The 25,675-nt window shown below is 37.8% G+C and overlaps 1 protein-coding gene across 2 annotated transcripts in view; it reads left to right on the top strand.

The window, feature by feature from the left end:
• The first annotated feature begins 941 nt into the window (after window positions 1-941).
• LOC106085300 (uncharacterized) overlaps window positions 942-25,675 on the top strand; it is a 39,906-nt gene continuing 15,172 nt past the window's right edge. The window contains exons 1-3 of one of the 2 annotated variants that reach the window (XM_013249501.2): window positions 942-1,065; window positions 1,126-1,187; window positions 20,710-20,886. In XM_013249501.2, coding sequence (XP_013104955.1) covers window positions 1,145-1,187; window positions 20,710-20,886 — 220 coding nt within the window. In that variant the 5' untranslated portion in view covers window positions 942-1,065; window positions 1,126-1,144. Of the gene's footprint in view, window positions 1,188-20,709; window positions 20,887-25,675 lie in introns of both variants that reach the window. The other variant, XM_059368230.1, reaches the window with a different exon arrangement.

Raw genomic sequence — 25,675 nt, 5'->3', positions numbered from 1 at the left:
TCTCCAAGGACTGCATTCACCCGGTAGCTATTTACCGCATCTGCTACTATGTCTGCATGAATGTTGTCTACACCTGTTTGATATGCCGCTTGATCTAGAGGTTCTCTCTTGTAGCGCTGAACCTCACTCTCTAGATCATGTAGTTCTACCAATTAAATTATATGTTGGAGGCCTGTGTAAAATGTCAGCCAATTCGAATAAGAATTACGACCCTTGGGGGCTCAACAAGTAAAATAAAGAGATCGATTTACATGGGAGTTGTATCGGGCTATAGACCGATTCAGACCATAATAAACAAGTATGTTTACTTGGAGCAGTTGTTGGATATCATAACAAAACACGTCGTGCAAAAATTCATTCAAATCGGATAAGAATTGCGCCCTCTAGAGACTCAAGAAGTCAAGACCCAAGATCGGTTTATATGGCAACTATATCAGGTTATGGACCGATTTGAGCAAAATTTCAAGCGGCTAGCTTTACTCCTTCGGAAGTTAGCGTGCTTGCGACAGACAGACGGACGGACATGGCTAGATCGACATAAAATGTCACGACGATCAAGAATATATATACTTTATGGGGTCTCAGACGAATATTTCGAGTAGTTACAAACAGAATGACGAAATTAGTATACCCCCCATCCTATGGTGGAGAGTATAAAAATGTTCATATGTCTACAAAAAATCTAAAAAAAATGATTAAAATATAAAAACGAATACTCATGTGAATCATTGCAAATATATTTGGACATGCGATGGTTAAAACATAAACTTAAATTTAAAGGTGCCGACTATTAAAAATTTGTCTGCAGGTTAATATGGCAGCCCTGCATGCCCACGCTCTCTGTTTCTCTTTTGTTATTGCTCACTGTTTTTCCCATTTTTTCGTGAGACCAAGCCATCGATGTTACTAATTGTTGCGACCGCTTTAGTGTATAAGAAATATATATAAAAGAAGGTCAATAGTGCGGATAAAAATTGGTTTGTTATTATTGGATATTTTAACCCAATAGGGCAAAGTGTCCGTATTCATTTGTGTGAAAATTTTGGAAAACCATATAGAAAAGAAGTTAGAACACATCACAATTTATAGTTATTTTATAATTTTGATCAAGTTTCTAATTTAAAGTTCTTGTTTACTAATACAAATGGAAACAACTAAAGAAACGTCCAACGAAGCATGCGCGAAAGGTAAGTGAATGCAAGGAAAACGAACTTAAAATTAAAGGTACGTTATCGGGACCACAATTTCCCGGCTGGGGAAAACAAATCCTTACAATGTGATTACGCAAATCATGAAAATAATGCAGCAGATTGACCTATTAGGCGCACTCTTTACATTTTTTTATATAAAAAAATGTATTTGAATATTTGTCGCCATTTAATAAGTAAGAAAATAAAAATTTTGCAGAAACGTTATAGGAAGCTTTATGCATTAATAGCTTACGTCAGTTGGTAGTAAAATAAAATTCTAAGAATTTGTGTATTATCGTCGAATTTGTGTATTATTTTTTCGCGAAGTGCACTATCTGTTAACGAGTTTTGGTTGTGTGTGTATATTATAGTTAAGAACTATAACACACAAACAACGAAAATTGGCGCCAACATCAGAGTTGCAATAGTCACTGATTTTGACAGCTAGTGCACTTAATATTTTGTTGTTATACAACAGCCACTACCTGTAAATTAATATATCTTGCATACTTGTATGAATATTCATGATGCTACACCGCGCATTATAAATGTTCAAGTGAAGTACTTTCTAAGATATCCAGTTAAGGATTTTAGGTCTTAAGGTGGATATTAAGTTCAAATTTCAGAGTGAAACTCCATATAAAAAAATAGTGAAGAAAATCTGAACATATTTTCATTTGTGGTACTATGTTCTGTAAACTTTTTAAGAGAGCACGTCGTAAAAAAAAACGGAATTTTATTGGGATGTGTATTACACACGGCTCAAGGAATACCATAACCTGCGAACAGTTCGATAGCGTTAATGACGCCGTAAAAATGAAAAAGTTTCTCCCAAAAACCCATGTCCCAACTGAAACTTTAGTAGACGACACGGGAGTGATAGCAGAGGCAGCGAAGGACATGTTAAGGCTTTTGATGAAAGCCCATTTTACACAGAGTACGACGGCACTCACGGAGACATCGGAATCTTGGAATAATGATGTTGATCGAAGATTTATAATTACGGGATCCTTGAGGATCTTCAAACCATTTAAGTCATCCGGACCTCGGATTGCGTCGATCCTAAAGGCTTCGGGTCGACGCAGTCCGAGTTAAGGGCTTGGGCGAGGAATGCGCATGCAACCCTGTGGAACAGGGAGGAAGACGGTAGGACGGCAAAAATCCTATGGGGGTATCCCGATTGTGAGAAGACTGCTATTACTGAAAGGAGGTAAGAAGGAGGTCAGTATTGCTATTGGTATCATAACGGGACACATAGGACTACGAGTTCACTAATGTAAAATCGGCGCGGCAAGTGATATCATGTGTAGGGCATGGGGGGAAGATGATGAGAGGTTGGAGCATTTCCTTTGTCATTGCCCGGCTTTCGCGTCTTATTGTACATATATCGGCACTTAGGTGGGGACACAATACCAGACATGAACCAACTTAGGAGCGTTTATGGAAACCAATAATGGATTTTGTAAGTAGCACCGAATTCCTAACTTCGATTTTCTTTTTCGAGGTTTCTTGTTTAGTATGTAGGGCGCACAACTAACCGATTACTCGGTTAGGCGTATGTCCATAGTGTCATGGGGCTGATTAACATCCGCACCCTCTTTTCAACCTATCCTAACCCAACCAAATTTTTTAATCTGCGTGGAAATATGACATCCATTTAAAGTGCGCACGGAAAGTTTTCCAATTTGAGGCAGCATGATTAAAAAAAGAATTTAAGTTGCATTTTAGTTCATTAGCTTTTCAATAGAAACAATTGTTAGTAACTATAACTGTAGCAATTTATTTTTATAATATGACTTCACAAATAGGGTTGCTTAGTAGTATTTTGCTTGCAAAACAGCGTTTTTTATGTCAAAATCAGAAACGAGAGTAGAATTTACTAAACTTCTACAATTGGTGAAACAACTTTTCGTTCTTAACTTTTATTCGACCTTTTTTTTAAAAACAGTTTTATTTGTAGAAACAAGCTCGAGTTATGTTTTCGAAATCATTTATTTAATTTAATTTTTAACAATATCTCGCCCAAGGCATATTTAATGAGGTGGCCGCATTGGCGAATTGCTACAACAAAGCATCTTTTTTGGGAACTTGATATGTCAACATTTGTAAACAGGACGAAGAAAATTTGATTCGCCCTGACATTTAACATTTTCGGCAAATTTGCTTCGATCAATCAGAGCAAGAAGAAAGAAGTTTATTAATTTTTGAGTGTCAAGCAAAATATTCAAAATTCCAATTAGCTCCAGAGGCTTTACCCACTGTAGTGTGTAGTGCTCATTGCTGTCACGAAAACCTTAGCTGCGAGGTACCGGGCGCGTCCACAGGTTGCTTATAGTGGAATGCTCCATACGGTGTTGCTGTATCAGCGGCATCGAGCGGAGAGGCCGGGCGGCACCGACTCTTGCACAAATACTGAGTATTTGTGATGTTCGATATGACAAGGCGAGGCATTGTCATATCAAACATTAAATAACCTATAGCCATCCTGTTCTGGGGGCGATCGGTCCTTTGGAATGGAACGAGCTTGCTTACCTGCAGGAGCCTGACGAGGATCGCCACCTCCTCATGAAAATGTGGCTACAACAACAACCCACAAAACCTCCAAGATGGCAGGTTTAAATAGTTTTTATAAGGTTATTGTAGCCAAGTGAATGCTAACAAATGGCTCAAAAAAAATAAAAAGATTGTGATTAGAGCTCAATCCCCACAAGGAGGGGATGTGTACCCGTTTTTGGATATCTGTCGGATTTTCACGTCATTTGAAAAGGACAGTTAAAGTTTGTTGGCTACGAGGATGACGTTGTCATCATGGTGTGTGGCCGATCGAAGTGCATATAGTATGCTGCCAAAATACTTGGTAAATTGGTATGTTCAGGGGACCTCTCCTAGATGTGATGAAGCTGCCCCTCTCACTACTGAACGTCCTGAAAAGCCATTGCAATGTCAGGCGACACAAAAGACCTAAGTTCCCTGAGTGAAACTGATAGTGAATGACCATTATATACTCTAAGTTTAAAAACCAAAACAGCAGCAACCACAATTTATAAAATATTTATTTTGAAGTTTATATTTTTGTACGGCGAATGAGTTGACATCAAATTGTCTCAGCTGGGTTGATGCGCCCACCTGATAAATACGCCTTGATTTCGCCTTCATCAGGTTAAAAAAAACTAAACCAAAAAGGGGGTTTTACAATCGACCACTTGTTACTACAAATCACATTTAAGATTACTGAGTTACAATACTAAACGTCTTACTAAAACAAAATTTTCTACTGAACTAAAGTGTAATTTTTATCTTGTTTATTATATCTCTATAGCTAGACGCGCATTTTTCTATTCCTGTTTTGAAATTCGATGTCTTGTCCTCTTGTACATTGATTATGTGGAGCATTAGTGTGTCTTGACCATAAATCCGATTTATGCACGGCTATTCTTGTTTTTCATTTATTTTTCGTTGTACCCACGTATCATTGCCCACAATTACCAGTCTCATTTCCTACCTATCAAATTTATAAATAACATTTGATCGTTCGATCTTATCCATTTCACTTTTCGTATTTGAAAACAACGATTTTAACGTATTTGGCTGTTTTTGAACTATTGTACATTTATCCCATAATATGCGGATTATTGGCTGATATCTCTGAAACTGTGTCTTTCATAAGAGTTCTCTACATCTGAATCAAATATGATTCAGACCAGCCCCTATTTCTACTTTGGATATGGTTTGGATTTGTGAAAACATTAAGTTGAGGTTGCTTTGATTCGACTGACAAAAAATCAGCTGATTTCTTTATGTTTTTATTAGAAGCAATAGAGCCTTAATACATCCATTGTAGTGGGTATCCAAAGTTCAGCACGCCGAACTTAACATGTTTTTACTGGATTATGATCCGACGACTATGCAGGTCATTCCATTAGATCGTTGTTATTTTCTTAAAACCACATTTTTGGTGAAAATCCGGTCAATATCGTATTTGTAACCGTTTTCTCTAACCCAGTTTAACCCACTCTGCAGTCTTGGACTAAGTATATTTGGACATGCCAAGATTGAAACATAAAACAAATTAAATAGGGATGCCGAAAATGCCATCATTTTTAAAAAAAAGTCGTCATTTTCTACCAAATAATGTGAAGGAAACCCTGGTTGCTCTCTCTCTCTTGCACTCTCTGTTTTCCTCTCGCACATCACACCATGCAGGGCTGCCAGAATATAATTTGGAAGAATATTTGTACTTTTCAAGAAAAAAATCGCTTTTTAAATTTAAAAATCGGCAAAAATCGAAATATGTTTTTTTAGCAATAATTTTAATAAAAAAAAGAGAAAAAGGTCTTAAGTGTGTCTGATGTTAGATATAAAACCACCAAAATGAATATATTTCAGGATAGGTAAGAGTGCCAGTCCTTTACAGACTCACTTGAACAATTTTCGTTCAATTCAATTCAATTGTTTTCATCCATGCAAATCAACCTGCCCTAAAATATAGGGTCAAAAATAAGATTTAAAAGAGAAACAGAAATTTCATCAGGAGACCTGTTTTTATGGAAATTATATAAAACTGGTTCATTTAAACTCTGTAAAAAAAAAACTGGTTCCTTTAAAACTGTAAAAAATATCTGATACAAAATACGTCCTTTGTGAGCTAAAGAAGCTATTCTGAAGATAGGTTGATGTCAATATATGGCCTATCTTCGAAATTGATCTGCCCAAAATGAAAATACAATTTTAAAAATACATTTAAATATTTAAAAAATCAGCATTTTTAGAATAAAAATCGGAAAATCATCACTTTGCTTAATTTGCTAAAAATCGGTAAATCTAGCAGACCTGAACAAAAGGAAAATTAAATTGTATGCGTGAATTACTCTATATAATTTTTTATAATTATCTCCGTGAATGGAAGTTCGTTTATCCGATAAAAAATTCAAGTTTTTTTGTTTAAGGCATAATATAGAAATAAATATTTTATTTTCCCTGCATATGTATATAGCTCTTAACTAGAAAAATACATTGAGCATGTAAATTCGTTGCTGGCTCAACAACTTCTAAAACCAAGAGAATACATGTGAGTTGAGCATCAACGCTAGCGCAAAGGAAATTTTAATTTTGTGCACCACTCAGTGCTGCCAGATTTGCCAATTTTTAGCTTCAAAAATAGCTAAGTGCCGATTTTCCCATTTTTACTTTAAAAATGACGATTTTTTCAAAAATTTTAAAAAGTTTTTTAAGGAGGTATTTAAATTTTGGGAAGATGAAGTACGGAGAGATGGCTATCATTCGCTTTTCAAACGCATTCATATTTTCGTTGCTTTTGACTTGCCTTTCAAACTCATTCATGCTTTCAAACGCATTCATATTTTGATAATAGCTTTTATATGCATTTTTTCTTATATTGCCGTTACACCACAAGCAACAAAATGAAAGCTGACACGCTAAATATAAGAGATGATTCGCACCATTCGCTCAGTATTCGTTGACATTTTGGTGTGGTGCGAAACATGGACTTAGAAATTTTAGAAAAAATTAAACTCCCTTACCCCGACAGCACCGTCCAAAATCAAAAATGGACCGATCGACTTTTAAGTAACTTTCTTTTGAGTCACATATTGCTTTTTTGGAGGTGGGGCGGCTACCCAAACATTTGATCCTGTAAAAAGATATCAGTTTCGTGCTTTACTTTTAAATACCTTTCATTTGAGTCCCATATTGTATGCCTGTTTTTAAGGGGTTTTTGGAGAATGGCCGACCCAGATACTTTGACAAACATTTAAATACCATATTCGTATTATTCTCACCAATAATTTTCATTTCGGTCAATATGGGTGTTTAAAAAGGCTTTAGGGTGGGACGGCTACCTGGATGCTTGGACTCAATTTTAAAAATCAAATTCATACTCTACTCCTAAATATCTTTCATTTGAGTCCCATATTGTTCCGATCGCTTGCGATATCAACAAATAAAATATAGCTTATAGGCAGATCCTGGACACTTGTATACACATATTTTGTAAAAATTTGTATAAATAACGATCGATTTAAACAAGCGTATTCTTAAATTTCAAAAATGTCCGTTCAATAAAGAGACACATAATTCACAATAGAGAGATATCGAACGATTTTACTCGTTCAGGTATGCGGTAATTTGGCTCTTGATTTCACCAAAAATAAATATATCTATATCCGTAAATATTGTCACGTTTAGAGATCCAATTTTTTATCCGGGTTAAAATATATCCATTATGGCGGGTTCATGACCAACTTCAGCCAAACTTAGGACCTTTTTATTTATTTTTTTTAACTAAAGTTTGTGTTTTATTGTTAAAACAAATGTTACGATTTTTAAAATTGAAAAGCCGAAAATGCCGATTTTTTCTTGAAAAGTGCTTATTTTCTTCCAAATTAACCTGGCAGCCCTGGCACCAGAGCTTCGCACTGACTTTCGCTCTTTTTTTCCATAGTAAACAATCTATTGGGTTGCCCAAAAAGTAATTGCGGATTTTTTAAAAGAAAGTAAATGCATTTTTAATAAAACTTAGAATGAACTTTAATCAAACATACTTTTTTACACTTTTTTTCTAAAGCAAGCTAAAAGTAACAGCTGATAACTGACAGAAGAAAGAATGCAATTACAGAGTCACAAGCTGCGAAAAAATTTGTCAACGCCGACTATATGAAAAATCCGCAATTACTTTTTGGGCAACCCAATATTTTACTATCTGTCCCGACTGAATAGCAGTGCATACGAATAACACTTGAAGAGCGTTATACATATGTGCGCATAAAATTTCTTGTTTTTGTTGCATATTTCAAATAAGTATGTAAAATAATATTATACGAATTTGTGTATATTCATCGGAATTAGTACTTATAAACATATTTGAATAAATGTACAAATTAGTACGTAAAATAAAATTCAAAGAATTAATGTATTTTCATAGGAATACACATACATACATGCATGTATACGTGAATAAACATTCATAATACTTGGTGTGATAAGATATTGTTATTTATTTTGTTCGTTATTGCTCAGCAGGCCCATTTTCTCAATCTTCCGCAAAAATGTACGATGATTTTACTATGATCTAGACTACCTGATAACCCAATATTATTCTTCATAATTAATACCCTGACGGCAGAGTATCAATTATTTAGTGGTCGGTGTATATCGACAGGTTAAATTTTAACTTGGCACTGGGAAAATGATCAGTAAAGTTATATAATTAAAGCCAACTGCAATATGACTTTCATCGAAAGTGTTTTAAAATATCATTCATAGTCATTCCAGAACCTAATTATCGCATACGTGATCGAGTACGCTTTCGTATCGAATGAAATTGTATCTCTTATGTTATGGAGGTTAGACTGTTTTTTATACAATTGCGACAAGAACAAAAAACACCCCATGCCGAACTCTGTATCCATACCCAGAATAGGATTGCACAAAGTCGGGAAACGCAATCCAATCGAAACCACATAAATGTTGTTGTTGTAGCGCCATTTTCTTGTGGAAGTGGTGATCCTCTTCAAGCTCCTGTAGGTGAGCAAGCTCGTTCCAGTCCAAAGGACCAATTGCCCCGGGAACAGTTTGGCCGTTGGTTATTAAAAGGCACCAATAATCCCCTTGTCATATCGAACTTCATAGGCACACAGTATTTGTGCAGGAGCCGGCAGGCCACTCACTAAGACTCTCCGCTCGATATCGCTGATTGTCCGGTGGTGGATGAGGTTGGGTTGCAACGACATAACTGCAATACGTTTTAGTGAAAAGTCACACTTAAGTGATTAAATAATGAAAGAACCAATACTTTTCGGTGTTACTAAATGCAATGCAATTGACTCAACTTGAAAAGTTTTTACAGCTCAAATGGTATTTTTGTATGAAATTAGTATTCCATAAATGAAAAAGTTGTTACTTTATAAACTAACTGGGAATGAAAAATTCACTTCATTAACAAAATTTTCTGTTTTTAATGTGGCCAATACCACTCATAATTCTAACCTTCAACGAAATCGGATGAAATATACGACTACAAACAATTTTATAAAATAGGACTCAAATCATTACCATACCAAGTTTCAGGCCGATAGCAATATTTGGGAGAACAATAGTGTACTAAAACAAAAAGACGACCATACAAAAAAACGCATGGAAATGTAACTGATTCGTGTACTTCGAATATAAACTATTAATTGCAAAAAAGAGAGGGCACCTTGCAGCATTAACCATCAGGCCTGTTTAAATTTTCACTGAAGTTTGCGATTACAAATCGTTTTCGAACGATTTTCATTTACATTACATTACGTTGGCAATACTTAGCAGAAATGGTTTGCCTAAAGCCTAGTACTAACATCATTCACGCGAAAATTGCCCATTGTTGGCGAAATATGCCGCATTCTATTGGACGACATAACACAAACAAATGTCAAACAAAAGCAACTATGATGAATCAGTAATGCTTAGACCAATTTACGTGAGCATTTAATTACATTTGCAATTAATTGAAGCCAAATTTGTATTGGCGCAGAGACCTGTCGCCGGTATTTCGCAGTACCACTTCTGCGGAATGTGTTCGCATTTTCTTAGTCACCATGTTTTGAAAATGAGTTTTGACAGTTGCTCGGATTAAAAGTCGAAGTCAGTATTACACAGACAAAAATATGACGAAAATTTTTTCAATTCAGTTGAAAATAGAAATGTTTTCAATTAAAAATTAATTGAAAATGTTTTCAACAAAAAAATTTATTGAATCAGTTTTTTCTTTTCAATTATGATCGTGATTAAAATTCCGGCAATTTTTAATTATAAAATTAATTGATCTAATCATTTTTTAACTGAATCTGAACTTTTTTCGATTACGATCGTGATTGAAATTTTTGTCATTTTCAATTAAAAGATAGATTGATTCAATCAATTTTTTAATTGATTCTAAACTTTTTCCATATAAAAAAATGTAAATGAAAAATGTGTGAAAAATTAAAATGCTGTTTTAGGCTAAGTAGCAATTAGGCATTAGCTAAAAATAGACACAAGAATATTATTGGAATAAATTACAAAAGTGCTAATTCAATGGATTCTGCTAAAAATTTCAACTTAAAAAATGTCTACCAACTTAGGTAACAATTTAAAATTATAAATTGATTTAGACTATACATGGTGAGATTGTTGGAAGTCTTATAAAACACTCATGCTAAATTTCAAATCGAGACTTCGGTTTATATGGGATCTACATCAGGCTATAAACCGATTCAAAGCCAAGTATAGGGCTCGATTGTGGGAGTCGTAATATAACGCTGCTTGCACAAATTCAGCTCAATCGAACAACAACTGCGGCGTTTAGAGGCTCAAAAAGTCAAATCGGGAGATCGTTTCATATGGGTAGTTATATCCATATCTGAACCGATATGGGTCATTTGCACTCCCTAAAGACGTACATCAATAAGAAGTATCTGTGCAAAATTTCAAGCGGCCAGCTTTCCGCGATCGACCTCTATCGTGATTTCCACAGACGTACGGACATGGCTGGATCGACTCAGAATGTCAAGACAATCAAGAATATCAAGAATACATATATATGAAGTCTTAAATCAATATTTGAGGTGTTACAAACGGAATGACTTGATTAGTATATCCCTATCCTATGGTGGTGGGTACAAAACCTAACCTCCTTCTAAGAGATTTATACAGAAATTTATAATTTCCTTCTGGGACAAAAGGTAATTTTTTTTTTTTTTTTTGTGCGAAGATGTTTTATTTAGTGAAGGAAATATTTGTTTATTTGGAAGCCACCGTGGCGCAGACAAAAGCACGTCTGCCTATGACGCCGTACGACCAGGCGTGAACATAACAAATTTTTTCAGTGGTTATCCCCTTACTATTGTTGGCTTCATTTGTGAGGTATCCTGCCTTGTTACAACTTCTCTACCAAGAAGTGTCGCTAAGTGGCACATCGTTCGGACACGGCATTGAGCTTAAAGTTTAATCGTACTACACTCATTGATATGAGAGAAGTCCCGAATTTGTAAGCATACACATGGGACACACATAGCCACAAGTCCAGCAAGGCTCCACCCGTCAGGGAAAATTACACCAGGGACCAAGACCCATTTGCTGAGTAGTCGATAAGTCCCACAATAGGCCACAGAAATCCCGTGCTGTTGGTTTCCCCAAAAGCTTAATCCAGACTTGTTTTTTTTTTTTAATTGACCGATTGGTTCGACTCGTGTTGGATTGAGGTCATGTGGATTACGTAACGTAATGGTGCCAGAACTACTCTGGTTTGCCGGGAGAGGTCAATTTCTTCAGGTACAATAGAAGACGTTCGTTTTCCAAGGACTACTTTCACCCGGTAGCCATTTACCGCATCTGTTAACGTGTCTGCATGAATGTTGTCTAGATCTGCTTGATATGCCGCTTGATCTAGAGGTTCTCTCTTGTAGCGCTAAACCTCACGCTCTAGATCATATAGATCTACCTTAAGGCATCTGGGCTGTGGATATCTCTGCTACAACTGCCCAAAAGGTATTGCTTAGACAGCATGTAGTTATGTGTTTGGTCCGGTAGGATCTTTGTCTCCTAATGGAGGTGGTCCACATGAGAACTGCGGAGACAGCCCGTCGCAGTTCCAATTGCGGCATTCTGACAAATCTGAATATTATTCCACTGCTTGTCACTGAGCTGACAAAACCACACTGGCGCTGCATAACTTACCACAGACCGGTCAATTTCTTTGTACGTGATCAACAAGGTTTCTTTGTCTGCACCCCAAGTGCTGCCAGTAAGTGACTTGAGGACCTTGTTTTTACTTTTGACTTTATCGCAAATTGCTGTGGCATGTGGGGTGAATGTGTAAGAGTTGTCAAATGTGACGCCAATTATTTTGGGACACTTGATGGTGGGAATCATTTCTCCATCGACCATCACAGTCAGCTCAGTATTCACCTCACGCATATTTGTGGTGGACAATGTGGCTGAGGATTTGGTGGCAGATATCTTCTGATTTCTTGCATCGAAATATGAGGCAGACGTTCAACCTATCGCAGATGTCAACAATGTACAATGATCGTCCAATCGTCCGCATATGGCACGATCTCTTTGCCATCTGGAGGGGGTGGAATGGAGGATAGGTACAGGTTAAACAGTGCCGGAGATATTACCACACCTTGGGAACTACCTGTTTCACTCTACGGTGCTTCGACTTGTTTTCCCTAAATTCCACAAATGACTGGCGACCACACAGATAATTCGCGACCCAGCGTTTCAGGCCTGGCTGGAGGGACGTGCATCTCTTCGAATCAGCCACGGTTATTTCGCCAAAAGTGACTGAGGTTCTGTCATCCCGTCTACCGGGGTTCGAGAGTGATTTAACAGTAGACCACAGCTTGCCCAAACCGGTGCCTAAGTTACATTGCTCCAAGTGTTCCAGCCAAAAATTCCGCTTATGTTGGTTGACTACCCTGTTTATTTCCAGATTCACCTCGCGATTCACCTAGTGAAGTGAGGCCAGAGCAAGATCGGAAATGTACCCACTTCATAAAGCAAATTTTGACATGTTATAAGATGAACACATTTAGTGTAACTATCACCTTTATAAAATTAAAGCTTTTTTATGCAAAGTCAAAGTCAAAAGTCCATTCTAATTTCCAGCACAGAGCACTAAGCTAGGTTAAGTTTAAGTGACAGTCTACCATCTGACTCGTTTTCGCCCATTGTGATACCACAGGAACAGAAGAAGAAGAAGAAGGACGATGCCTTCTAGATTGCTTTAAAAATTCCAAAAACTTGCGAATCTTCACATCCGCTGAATTAGATAGGTTCTCCAACAAATGAGAACCTTCTGACTGCTAATGCGGGACACACACACAAAAGGTGTTCTATAGTCTCTTCTTTTTCGATATCCTTATAGCTTCTGCAAAAGTCGTTGCTGGCAACCTTCAGTCTGTCAGCATGCTTTCCGATTAGGCAGTGACCTTTCATGACGGACACAATGACTGAGACGTCTGTTCTAGCCAGTGACAGCAAAGCGGTAAACTTCTTCAAGTCTAGATAAGGCCATATAGTTTTGTAATGATCACAGCCCCACTTTACTTTAGAAAAAAAGTGCGCGAAATTTTGTTTACATTTGTTTGTTTGGCGTCAATTTTAATATGGAGCCCACAAAGGAGCATTTTCGTCATATTTTACTTTATTATTTCCGTAAAGGAAAAATCGCGGAGCAGGTTGCTAAAAAGTTACGAGATGTGTATGGTGATAAAGCCTTAAAAGGAAGACAGTGTCAAAATTGGTTTCGCAAATTCCGTTCTGGACATTTTTCACTTAAAGAAGAGCCACGTTCAGGTCGGCCAAATGAAGTTGATGATGACCAAATCAAAGCATTAATCGAATTGGATCGTCATGAAACTGAGCGTAAGATAGGAGAGAAGTTAAATATACCAAAATCAACCGTTCATTATCACATAAAAGGTCTTGGACTGGTGAAAAAGCTTGATATTTGGGTACCACATGTATTGAAAGAAATTCACTTAACAAACCGAATCAACGCTTGTGATATGCACCTTAAACGCAATGAATTCGATCCGTTTTTAAAACGAATCATAACTGGAGATGAAAAATGGATTGTTTACAACAACGTTAGTCGAAAACGATCATGGTCCAAGCATGGTGAACCAGCTCAAACCACTTCAAAGGCTGATATCCACCAAAAGAAGGTTATGCTGTCTGTTTGGTGGGATTGGAAGGGTGTGGTATATTTTGAGCTGCTTCCAAGGAACCAAACGATTAATTCGGATGTTTACTATCAACAATTGGTCAAATTGAATACAGCCATCAAGGAGAAGCGACCAGAATTGGTCAATCGTAAAGGTGTCATATTCCACCAGGACAACGCTAGACCGCACACATTTTTGGTCACTCGCCAAAAACTGAGTGAGCTTGGCTGGGAACTTTTGATGCATCCACCATATAGCCCTGACCTTGCACCATCAGACTACCATTTATTTCGATCTTTGCAGAACTCCTTAAATGGTAAAACTTTCGGCAATGATGAGGCTATAAAATCGCACTTGGTTCAGTTTTTTGCAGATAAAGGCCAGAAGTTCTATGAGCGTGGAATACTAAATTTGCCAGGAAGATGGCAAATGGTTATCGAACAAAATGGCAATTATATATTTGATTAAAGTTCATTCTAAGTTTTATTAAAAATGCATTTACTTTCTTTTAAAAAATCCGCAATTACTTTTTAGACAACCCAATATTACAAGCATACCCCCGACCCGCTTCGCCATCCCATACAAAAAACCTCATTGGAAAAAGAAGCAATTTTTTTACCCTAATTTTCAGAAACGCCAGATCTCGGAGATGGGTGGTGCGATTTAAGCGAAATTTTGTTTGTTCTTATATAGTACCCTAAAAAAATTTTTTTGGTATCCAAATTTTGGATGGGGTACCTAGGGGGGCCGCCCCACCCTAAAACCTACCAAACATATATTTAGACCAATCACGACAATATGGGACTCAAATGAAAGGTATTTAGGATAAGAAAACGTATCTGATACCCAATTGTCGAACCAAGTGCTAGGGGGACCACCCCAAGCCCCAAAACACCCCTAAATCGGACATATTTACCGACCCTGGCAATATGGGACTGAAATGAAAGGTATTTGCGAGTAGAATACGAATCTGATATCCAAATGTGGGACCACGTTTCTGAGGGTCCACCCCTTCCCCAAACAGGAATTATTTACTGACCATGGGAATATGGGGCTTAAATAAAAGGTATTTGAGTGTAGAATTCGAATCTTATATCCAAATATGAGACCAAATGTTTGGGTGGCCGCCTCTCCCCAAAAACCTCCCCCAAAGGGGACACATTTACGACCATAGCCACATGGGGCTCAAATGAAAGGTCTTTGGGAGTGAACCACAAATATGATATCAATATTCGGGAAAAGAGTCTATGGGGCCACCCCACCCCCACAACACCACCCACCCCCAAAACACCCTTAAATCGGACATATTTACCGATCATGGCAATAGGGGACTCAAATGAAAGGTATTTGCGAGTAGAATACGAATCTGATATCCAAATGTGGGACCACGTTTCTGGGGGTCCACCCCTTCCCCAAAACACCCCCCAAACAGGACTTATTTACTGACCATAAAAGGTATTTGAATGCAGAATACGAATCTGATATCCAAATATGGGACCAAGTGCTGGGGGCCGCCTCTCCCCAAAAACATCCCCCAAAGGGGACAAACTTACGACCATAGCCATATGGGGCTCAAATGAAAGGTCTTTGGGAGTAAAGCACGAATCTGATATCCATATTTGGGAAAAGTGTCTATGGGGCCACCCCACCCCCACAACACCACCCAAATAGTATGTATTTGCTGACTTTTGCAATATGAGTCTCAAATAAGAGGGTTTTTAGAGTGGAACACGAATCCGATATATATTTTCAAGGCCAACTCACTGAGAAGCCGCCCATCCCCCAAAACACCCCCCCCAAGCCGGTCATGTTTGCCGACTATGGAAATATGGGGGGCTCAAAGTAAAGGTATTTGGGAGTAGACCACGTATCTGATATCAACATCAGGGACCAACTGTCTAGGGGACGTCCCACCACCATAACAACCCCCAAATAGGCCGTATTTGCTCACCAAGACAATTTGGGTCGTATAAAGAGTGGAACTAAATATTTAGGGCCAATACCCCAAACCGGACATATTTGCTGACTTTTGCAATAAGGAGTTTAAATGACATTTGAAAACGAATTTGATGCCCAATTTTGAGGGCAATGGCAATATGGGGTTCAAATAAATGATATATAGATATATGAGAATAGAGCACGGTGCTGATATATTTTCCGGGCTTAGTGTTTGGTGGGCCAACCCAGTCTCCAAAACACCTCTAAATCGGGCATATTTACCGACCATGTCAATGCGTATCTTAAATGAAAGGTATTGGGGGGTAGAGCAAGAATTGATACCCACTTTAGGGACCAATTTTCTGGGGGTCAACCCCTTTCCCAAAATATGTGGTTCAAATAAATGACATATAGATATATAAGAATAGAGCACGTTGCTGATATATTTTCCGGGCTTAGTGTTTGGGGGACCACCCCAATCCCCAAAACACCCCTAAATCGGGCATATTTACCGACCATGTCAATGTGGAGCTTAAATGAAAGGTATTTAGGTAGAGCTAGAATTGATACCCACTTTCGGGACCAATTTTCTGGGGGTCAACCCCTTTCCCGAAATACCCCACAAGCAGCAATTTTTTAGTGACCATGGCAAAATGGGGCTCAAATAAAGGAGTAGAATACGAATTTGATATCCAAATTTAGGGCATCACCTCTTCTCCAAAACACTTCCCAAAGGGTAAAAATTTTTCGACCATGCCAATATGTGGTATTTAGGATTAGAAAACGAATTTGATAACCTATTTTGGGCCATGTGTTTGGAGGACGCCTCATCGTGTAAACTCCCCTAAACCAATAGCAATATGAAAACACCCCTGAATAAGATATCATGAGAGTAGCAGGCTGAAATAAAGTATTTTAAGAATGGAGTACACCTTACATCCAAACTAAAATTCGTATACCAATAAAGATCATATGGGATTCGGACAAAGGCAGTTATATTGTTAAACAATTAGTCAACCGATATACTATATTCGTAGCATGGTATTTCACTAAGAGCTCATTAATTGTCGAAAATAAATATTCCAAGGAAACTTTTGTTCCATATAAAGTAAAAGAAGGCGCAGCGGAGCGGGCCCGGGTCAGCTAGTGGTTAAATAAAAGAAACCCAATGTTATCGATTAATTTCTTGATTGATCCAATCAAAAACCTTTTTGGAAAATTCGAAAATTTCAATCACTCTTTTTTAATTGAATCCATAAAAAATTAATTGAAAATTCCAAAATCAATCATTTTTTATCGGATCAATTAAAAATAATAATCGGAAATTTCAAAAAATGTTCAATCATTTTTTAATTGAATATGCAATTGTTTTAATTGAACATTTTTCAAATCACGATTTTAAAAACTATGATTGACATTATCATTTTTGTGATTGTAGCAGTTTCAATTAAAAAGTCAATTTGGTCAGAGCGAAAATGAAGTAGAATTCTGCCAAGCCCTGGCAGAATTTTTGAATACTAACGACGTAATAGCACTATATATTGGTAAGACTGCTTCCTTCGTAAAAGGAGTAGGGAGGAGGTTTTAAATGTGACAATATGTTCACAAAATCTTATCTATGTGGTTCAGGATTGGAGCATCTCCATGGAGTATTCCTTCGCAGACCTTCGCTACATTAGGTTTTAAATAGTACGGCCTGCGCCGAATCTGATAAGTTTACATTATAAGTTGAAACCAAATGGACAAAATTCGGAAGACTACTCAGAAGAAGGCGTCGGTAAGATAATTTAGTTTGTCCAATCATAGAAGACAATGTCAACAGGATTACGACTGCACTATTGGGGTCTTTCGAAGATAGTTATGTTTTAGATGAAAACACATTTTCCACATGATACGAGAGGCTCACGAAGACACCGGAATCTTGGAAAAATGAGGTTGATCGAAGGCTTATCATTACGGAATTTATGATAAAAGAAGCCTTGAGGAGCTTCTACCCCTTCAATTCACCCGGACCTGACAGAATTTTTCCGGCGTAACTACAGAAGGAGGCCGACTATTTGGCGCCCCATCTGACCACTATTTTCAAAGCCTGGCATACCCAAGCCCGGCAAGGTAAGTTATGCGACACCAAATGCCTACAGACCCATTAGCCTTACGTCCTTTCTACTCAAAACCATGGAACATATTGTGGATACCATGACATAGAGTAGGACATCCAGCGAACTGCTCAAATACAAACAGCATGCTATGTCAAAGGAAGGTCGGTGGAGACTGCCCTGCACGAGGTTGAGCATAATATAGAAGAATCCTTCGATACCTAGACGTACACATTGGTGGTATGCGTTGACATCGAGGAGGCTTTTAACAATGATCCAATCCTTAGACCAGTACCGGGTTCTAAGAGAGACCGGATAAACTATATACTAAGGAATTGGTCGATAAATTGTGAGTCTCATGACATAAATATAAGGCAGAAGATGACACAAGGCACGCCACAGGGGAGTATTTTATCGCCACTCCTATGGGGTGACCACCATAAATTACCTATTACGGATGCTGACTGAGGAGGGATTTTAACCCGTCTGCTACACAGACGAGTTTATAATGATTTCGATATCTGACAAGATCAAATACTTAGGAGTGATCTTGTGCAACGTAAGGATAATACAACAGGTTCAGAAAACATGTTGTCTTAGCATAGGTGGCGATGAGCACCACACCCACTAGGGTACTGGAGACTATTCTAGATACCAGACCCATTGACATACGGATTAAGTGTGAGGCAGCCACAGCGGCTATGAGATTTAAGGCGATAGAATAATGGATAGAGGATAGGAGCAGGTCATACCATCGTAATAAAATGGGGGCGACGATAGGAAACCCGGATGAATTAGAAGAGATTTCCGATCGGATACTAGAGATGACACTTGAGGTGGAGTACGGGACACTGCTGCCAGAGGTAAGATCACTAATAGCCTTGGAGTGTATGAAGGAGTCTAACGCCTTCTCTGAGGATGGCGCCATTCGCATCGTTTGGGGTTAAAGTGGAGTAAGGGAGAAGGAAAAAGCGACCGATTTGAAGGTGACAGTGAAGGTCAGAGGACTGCCGTCAACAAACTTGGTTAACCCGAAGCCTTTCGGATCGATGCAGTCCGAGTTAAGGACTGGGCGTCTACGCGTCGAACGCAACATTGTAAAACGGCAAAATGGTCGGTAGGAGGGCGAAAATTCTATGGGGAGATCCGTATCATGAGAAGACGAGGATATTACGGAAGTAGGAAGTAAGAAGGAGGTCAGTATAGCTTTCGATATCACAACGGAACACATAGGACCACGAGCATGTGTAGGGCATGTATGAGATTATGGGACGTTGGAGCATTTCGTATGTCATTGCTCGGCTTTCGTGGCTAACAGACACCGGTACTTAGGGGGGGCGCACAATACTATGCATGAACCAACTTAGCATGGAAAACAAGGTTTTTGTAAGTAGCACTTAATTCCTAACTTAGATTTTCCTTTTTGAAGTTACTTTTTAGTATTTGGAGGGCACAACAAGTCGATTACGGCGTAGGTGTATGTCCATAATGGCATGGGGCGGACTAATATCTGCACCCTGTTTTCAACTTAACCTAACCTAACTGGATCAATTAATTACGTGTTTGAAACCGAATTTTATTTTTTTCTGTGCATGGAGACGTAGACTAATCGGAAGATCGGTTTGCATGGGAGCTATATGAAGTTAAACATCGACCACGATTGGAAATCGTATCCGAACACTGCTTAACGAGTTCGACTGCTATAGCGATTTCCTCAAACGGACGGACAAAGGGGCGAAAAGACATTGCTAAACCGAATTAAAATGTCAGGAAATTCAGGTATATACATACTTTATAGAGTCGCACATCCATATTTCTAGGTGTTGTAAAATGTTACGGAATGACAAAACGACGCACAGTGGATATCTACGACATTTTGTATGGTTATAGCTGAAGTATTATATTGGGTTGCCCAAAAAGTAATTGCGGATTTTTTAAAATAAAGTAAATGCATTTTTAATAAAACTTAGAATGAACTTTAATCAAATATACTTTTTTACACTTTTTTTCTAAAGCAAGCTAAAAGTAACAGCTGATAACTGACAGAAGAAAGAATGCAATTACAGAGTCACAAGCTGTGAAAAAATTTGTCAACGCCGACTATATGAAAAATCCGCAATTACTTTTTGGGCAACCCAATATATACTTCAGGGCCCTAGAAGGGACTATAGATACTTTTAGATACCATAATAGATATCCCGCACTCAAAAACATATTTTTGTATGGTTTTTGAGCACTTTTCAACAAATAAAATTCCGACCATAAATGCGCTTTTGGCAGCCCGAACAAAATTTTGTAGCGCCGTAGATGACTAATTTGGAAGGCCCACCAATGGGCTCCGAACATAGTCTAGATAAGACTAAGTTATAACCATATGAGATTCCGTGAACATATCTTTATCCATTCACAAATTGTAATTTATGTTCATTGCAGATCTTTGGTTTAAAAATATAATAAATGATTAGAGGCGGACAATGATTTTAAGAGGTTTTTGTAAATAAGATTTTGATCGGTTAGTGAAGTTTCAGTAGTCAAGATTTTTATAGCAGACAGCGTTTTGTGCTCTGACACAGTCAACGCAGCAGTAGGAGAAATGTCCTTAACGAGTGAATACTATTTCTATGGCTAGCCCTCCAAACCATTTCAAAAATATATATTTTTATTTCGTTTTATTTAAATATAACCATCTTTAAAGAGCAGGCGATGTTGGTATATACCCCTATCGCGTAACTTTTAAAATTTATATTAACTAATTGAATATTTTACATTTTACAGATGCCGGTGAAATGAAGTTAAAATGCTTTGTTATTATTGTCGGATTTGACTTAAGCAGAGATGGCTTGAAGGAAGATATTGAACGAATCAAAAACACTTTTAGGAGGTTGTTTGATGCTACAATTCTGATTTTGGAAAATAAAACCAAAAAAGAAATAATGAAGGAATATAGGAATTGTAAGTATAAAGTCTCTATCGAGATAACTGAAACAATTGCTGTGTTTTATTTTGGTACCAAAAAGTGCAGTGCAATAAAATTTGTATGAAAAGGACAACGAAGTTCTAGGTAGAAGTCATTTTTATACAAATTTTATTGCACTGCACTATATAGTACTAAAAGAAAACACGGCCAATGTATGCAGCGAAAACATTTTTCAATAACGGTCTCACTTTATTGGAGATTTCCTAATCGCTAACATCGATATTCATAATGCTGTCTTTTACTTACCATCACAGGGTGGGAGGTATGTTCAATTTTTCATTTCATTCTTATCTTATTAATCATCATATTATTTTTCAAATCAATTTTGCCGCTTTTTTTGCTTACTCTGGAAGACAAATGTCAGATGCAGCTTGCATCTAAGTTTCAGCTGCATACAATTGAAAATAACAGATTTATATCGATTTCAATAAAGGCCCAAGTCAAGTTTTTCCTGCCACCGTAAAGTAACAAAGAACCCATTTATGCCCTTTTCATATTAAGCCATAACTTATTGTCTATCATCGCACCGTGGGACAGATACGAAAAAAAACTAGTAAAAAATATGCCATTTGAGAACGGATAGAGATAACTCTGAAATTTGAAATAGTTAAAACTGGGATGTTATCACCTCATGTGAAAATTTTTAAGGCCCCAGGTGGTACGGGCGCCTCTTGGCAGACCCCTAGATAGTCACCTCAATATTTCGAAAAATTGTTCAGGCTGCCAAAACTTTATCCGAATTTTAAAATTCTTTGCTGGATAGTACTCAAAAATCCCTTTCGTTTGTGGTATACAATATTACCCCTGGTTTCGGGAATATACGAGTTCTAATGTTTATCTGTTGATGTTTTTGCCGGGATGGGCTTTGTATTTTGCAATTTACGAAGCCATTTGTAGTTCGATTTTCATTTTGATGCATGATTTGGATTGGTGACAAACCCGGTATTTTACTTAAATAAAAAAAAGTATTTTATTTATTTTGGAGGCCACCGCCTATGACGCTGAACGCCTGGGTGCGAATTCTGGTAAATTCGCTTCAGCTGTGGTTTTCATCTCCTAAGGCTGGCAACACTTGTGAGGTACTATGCCATGTAAAACTTCTCCCAAAGAGGTATCGCACTGCGGCACTCCATTCGGACTCAGCTTTAAAAAGGAGGCCCCTTATCATTGAGCCTAAACTTGAATCGGACTTCACTCATTGATATGTGAGAAGTTTGCGCCTGTTCCTTAGTGGAATGTTCATGGGCAAAAATTTATATTCGCATTTTATTTATTTTACTTCAAAATTATACAGTTTGGAATTAAAACAAAAATATGGATAGCTCAATTTTAGCATTTTTTGGTCAAAAAAGTATTTTCGTTGATTATATTTTATTGAAAACAAAATTGCTTAAAGACTTTAACTTTTTTTCCTTTTTTGTAAAGAGACATATTGTGGATGCATTTTAAGTAAAGTTTGAACAAGATGTGTCAACTTAAACGGGTGCAATATGAACTTCAAAATAGACAGTTTTTTTTTATTTAAAATTGGAAAACCCCTCTTGTTCTCAAAATATTGGGTTGCCCAAAAAGTAATTGCGGATTTTTTAAAAGAAAGTAAATGCATTTTTAATAAAACTTAGAATGAACTTTAATCAAATATACTTTTTTTACACTTTTTTCTAAAGCAAGCTAAAAGTAACAGCTGATAACTGACAGAAGAAAGAATGCAATTACAGAGTCACAAGCTGTGAAAAAATTTGTCAACGCCGACTATATGAAAAATCCGCAATTAATTTTTGGGCAACCCAATACAAAGTCCAAATCCCCCATTCGGCTTAATGTTTTTTATTATACTCTTCATCATAGGATGGGGATATACTAATTTCGTCATTCTGTTTGTAGCACCTCGAAATATGCGTCTAAGACCCCATAAAGTATATATATTCTTGATCGTCATGTCATTTTAAGTCGATCTAGCCATGTCCGTCCGTCTGTCCGTTCGTCCGTCGTCTGTCGAAAGCACGCTAACTTCCGAAGGAGTAAAGCTAGCCGCTTGAAATTTTGCACAAATTATTAGTGTAGTCGGTTGGGATTGTAAATGGGCCAAATCGGTCCACGATTTGATATAGCTGCCATATAAATTTCTTGAGCCTCTAGAGGGCCCAATTCTTATCCGATTTTATTGAAATTTTGCACATGGTATTTTGGTATCACTTCCAACAACTACGCTAATTATGGTTTACATCGTTCCATGTTTTGATATAGCTGCCGTATAAACTGATCTTGGGTCTTGACTTCTTGAGCCTGTAGAGGGTGCAATTCTCGTCCGACGAAATTTTGCACGAGTGTTTTGGTATCACTTCCAACAACTGTGTTTAGTCTGATTCAAATCGGTTCATAATCTGGTATAGCTGTCATATAAACCGATCTTGGATCTTGACTTCTTGAGCCAATAGAGCGCTCAATTCTCATCCGATTTGGCTGAAATTTTGCATGAGGTGTTTTGTTATGATTTCCAATAACTGTGTTTAGTATGTCGGTATTGAACCTGATATAGCTGTCATATAAACCGATCTGGGAACTTGACTTCTTGAACCTCTAGAGGACGCAATTCTCTTTCGGTTTGGCTGAAATTTTGTACAACGGCTTCTCTCATGACCTTCAAAATACGTGTCTAATATGGTCTGAATCGATCAATAGCTTGATACAGCTCCCTTATAAACCTATCTCCCGATTTTGCTTCTTGAGCTCCTACAAGGCGCAATTCTTATCCGAATGAACTGAAATATTACACAATGACTTCTACAATGTCAATCAGCATTCAATTGTGGTCCGAATCGGACTAAAACTTGATATAGCTCCAATAGGATTACAGTTCTTATTCAATATTCTATGTTTGTCTAAAAAGAGATACCGCGCATAGAACTCGACAAATGCGATCAATGGTGGAGGGTATATAAGATACGGCCCGGCCGAACTTAGCACGCTCTTACTTGTTTTTTACTTACGCCTCAGCAGTTTGATGGACTGCTATGGAGAAAAAATGCAACATAAGGACCATACAACAGGAACACGTTTTTTGCCATAGGCGGAGCGATGAGGGCACTGGAGACTATTCTATATATCCGACCCATTGACATACAGATTAAGTGTATGTCAATGGGTTTACTGTCGGTAAAGATGTTCACTTTGTTCAATTTTACTGTCGGTAAAGATGTTCACACTCGACGTCCTTGCGTCAGCACCACACCACTTCACGCATTCCGTGATCGCCCGGATCTCCGCCTGCAGGACCGTATTATGGTCAGTCAGTCGAAAGCAGATCCCTCCCTCTATCATCTACCTTTGATCCATCCGTATAACATAATCTTCCAGATGGTCCCATCCTTAATCCATTCTCCAGTGCCCTCATCGCTCCGCCTATGGCAAAAAACATGTACTCTGAACCTGTTGTATGGTCCTTATGTTGCACTTTTTCTCCATAGCAGTCCATCAAACTGCTGAGGCGTAAGTAAAAAACAAGTAAGAGCGTGCTAAGTTCGGCCGGGCCGAATCTTATATACCCTCTACCATGGATCGCATTTGTCGAGTTCTATGCGCGGTATCTCTTTTGAGGCAAGCAAAGAATATTGAATAAGAACTGTTATGCTATTGGAATTATATCGAGTTATAGTCCGATTTGGACCATTAGTGAATACTGAACATTGTAGAAGTCGTTGTATAATATTTCAGTTCATTCACATAAGAATTGCGTCTTGTAGAGGCTCAAGAACCAAAACCGGGAGATGGGTTTATATGGGAGCTGTATTGATCGATTCAGACCATGTGTTGAAGATCATGAGGGAAGCCGTTGTACAAAATTTCAGCCAAATCGAATGAGAATTGAGCGCTCTATTGGCTCAAGAAGTTTAGATCCAAGATCGGTTTATATGACAGCTATACCAGATTATGAACCGATTTGAATCAGACTAAACACAGTTGTTGGAAGTGATACAAAAACACTACGTGCAAAATTTCATCGGACGAGAATTGCGCCCTCTACAGGCTCAAGAAGTCAAGATATAAGATCACAGTTGGCACAGTTGTTGGAAGTGATACCAAATTTCATTCTAATCAAAATTTCAGTAAAATCGCACGAGAATTGCGCCTTCTAGAGGCTCAAGAAGTCAAGACCCATGATCGGTTTATATGGCAGCTATATCAAAACATGGACCGATTTGGTACATTTACAATACCAACTGACCTACACTGATAAAAAGTATGTGTGCAAAATTTCAAGCGGCTAGCTTTACTCCTTCGAAAGTTAGTGTGCTGTCGACAGACAGACGGACATGGCTAGATCGACTTAAAATCACATGACGAACAAGAATATATATACTTCATGGGGTCTCAGACGCATATTTGGAGGTGTTACAAACAGAATGACGAGATTAGTATACCTCCATCCTATGGTGGAGGGTATAAAAAAGAAAACTTACTATAAAATGCCGATTTTGAAGTCATCATAACCCGAAATTAATTATTGAAAGACGATTTTATCTGCAAAATTCGTTTTTTTTCTCATTTTTGATGTCCTATACAATTTTTTAAAGATTCTAGTACTTCAGTACGACTTACATAACTTTTCAATGCCTCGACAAAAAGAATAAAGACAAGTAAAAGCGTGCTAAGTTCGGCCGGGCCGAATCTTATATACCCTCCACCATGGATCGCATTTGTCGAGTTTTTTTCCCGGCATCTCTTCTTAGTCAAAAAAAGGATATAAGAAAAGATTTGCTCTAC

Source organism: Stomoxys calcitrans, chromosome 4, assembly GCF_963082655.1.
Source record: "Stomoxys calcitrans chromosome 4, idStoCalc2.1, whole genome shotgun sequence".
NCBI classification, from domain to species: Eukaryota; Metazoa; Arthropoda; class Insecta; order Diptera; family Muscidae; genus Stomoxys; species Stomoxys calcitrans.
The sequence above is the reverse complement of the archived record's forward strand: the minus strand, read 5'-3'. Positions and strand labels throughout refer to the sequence as shown.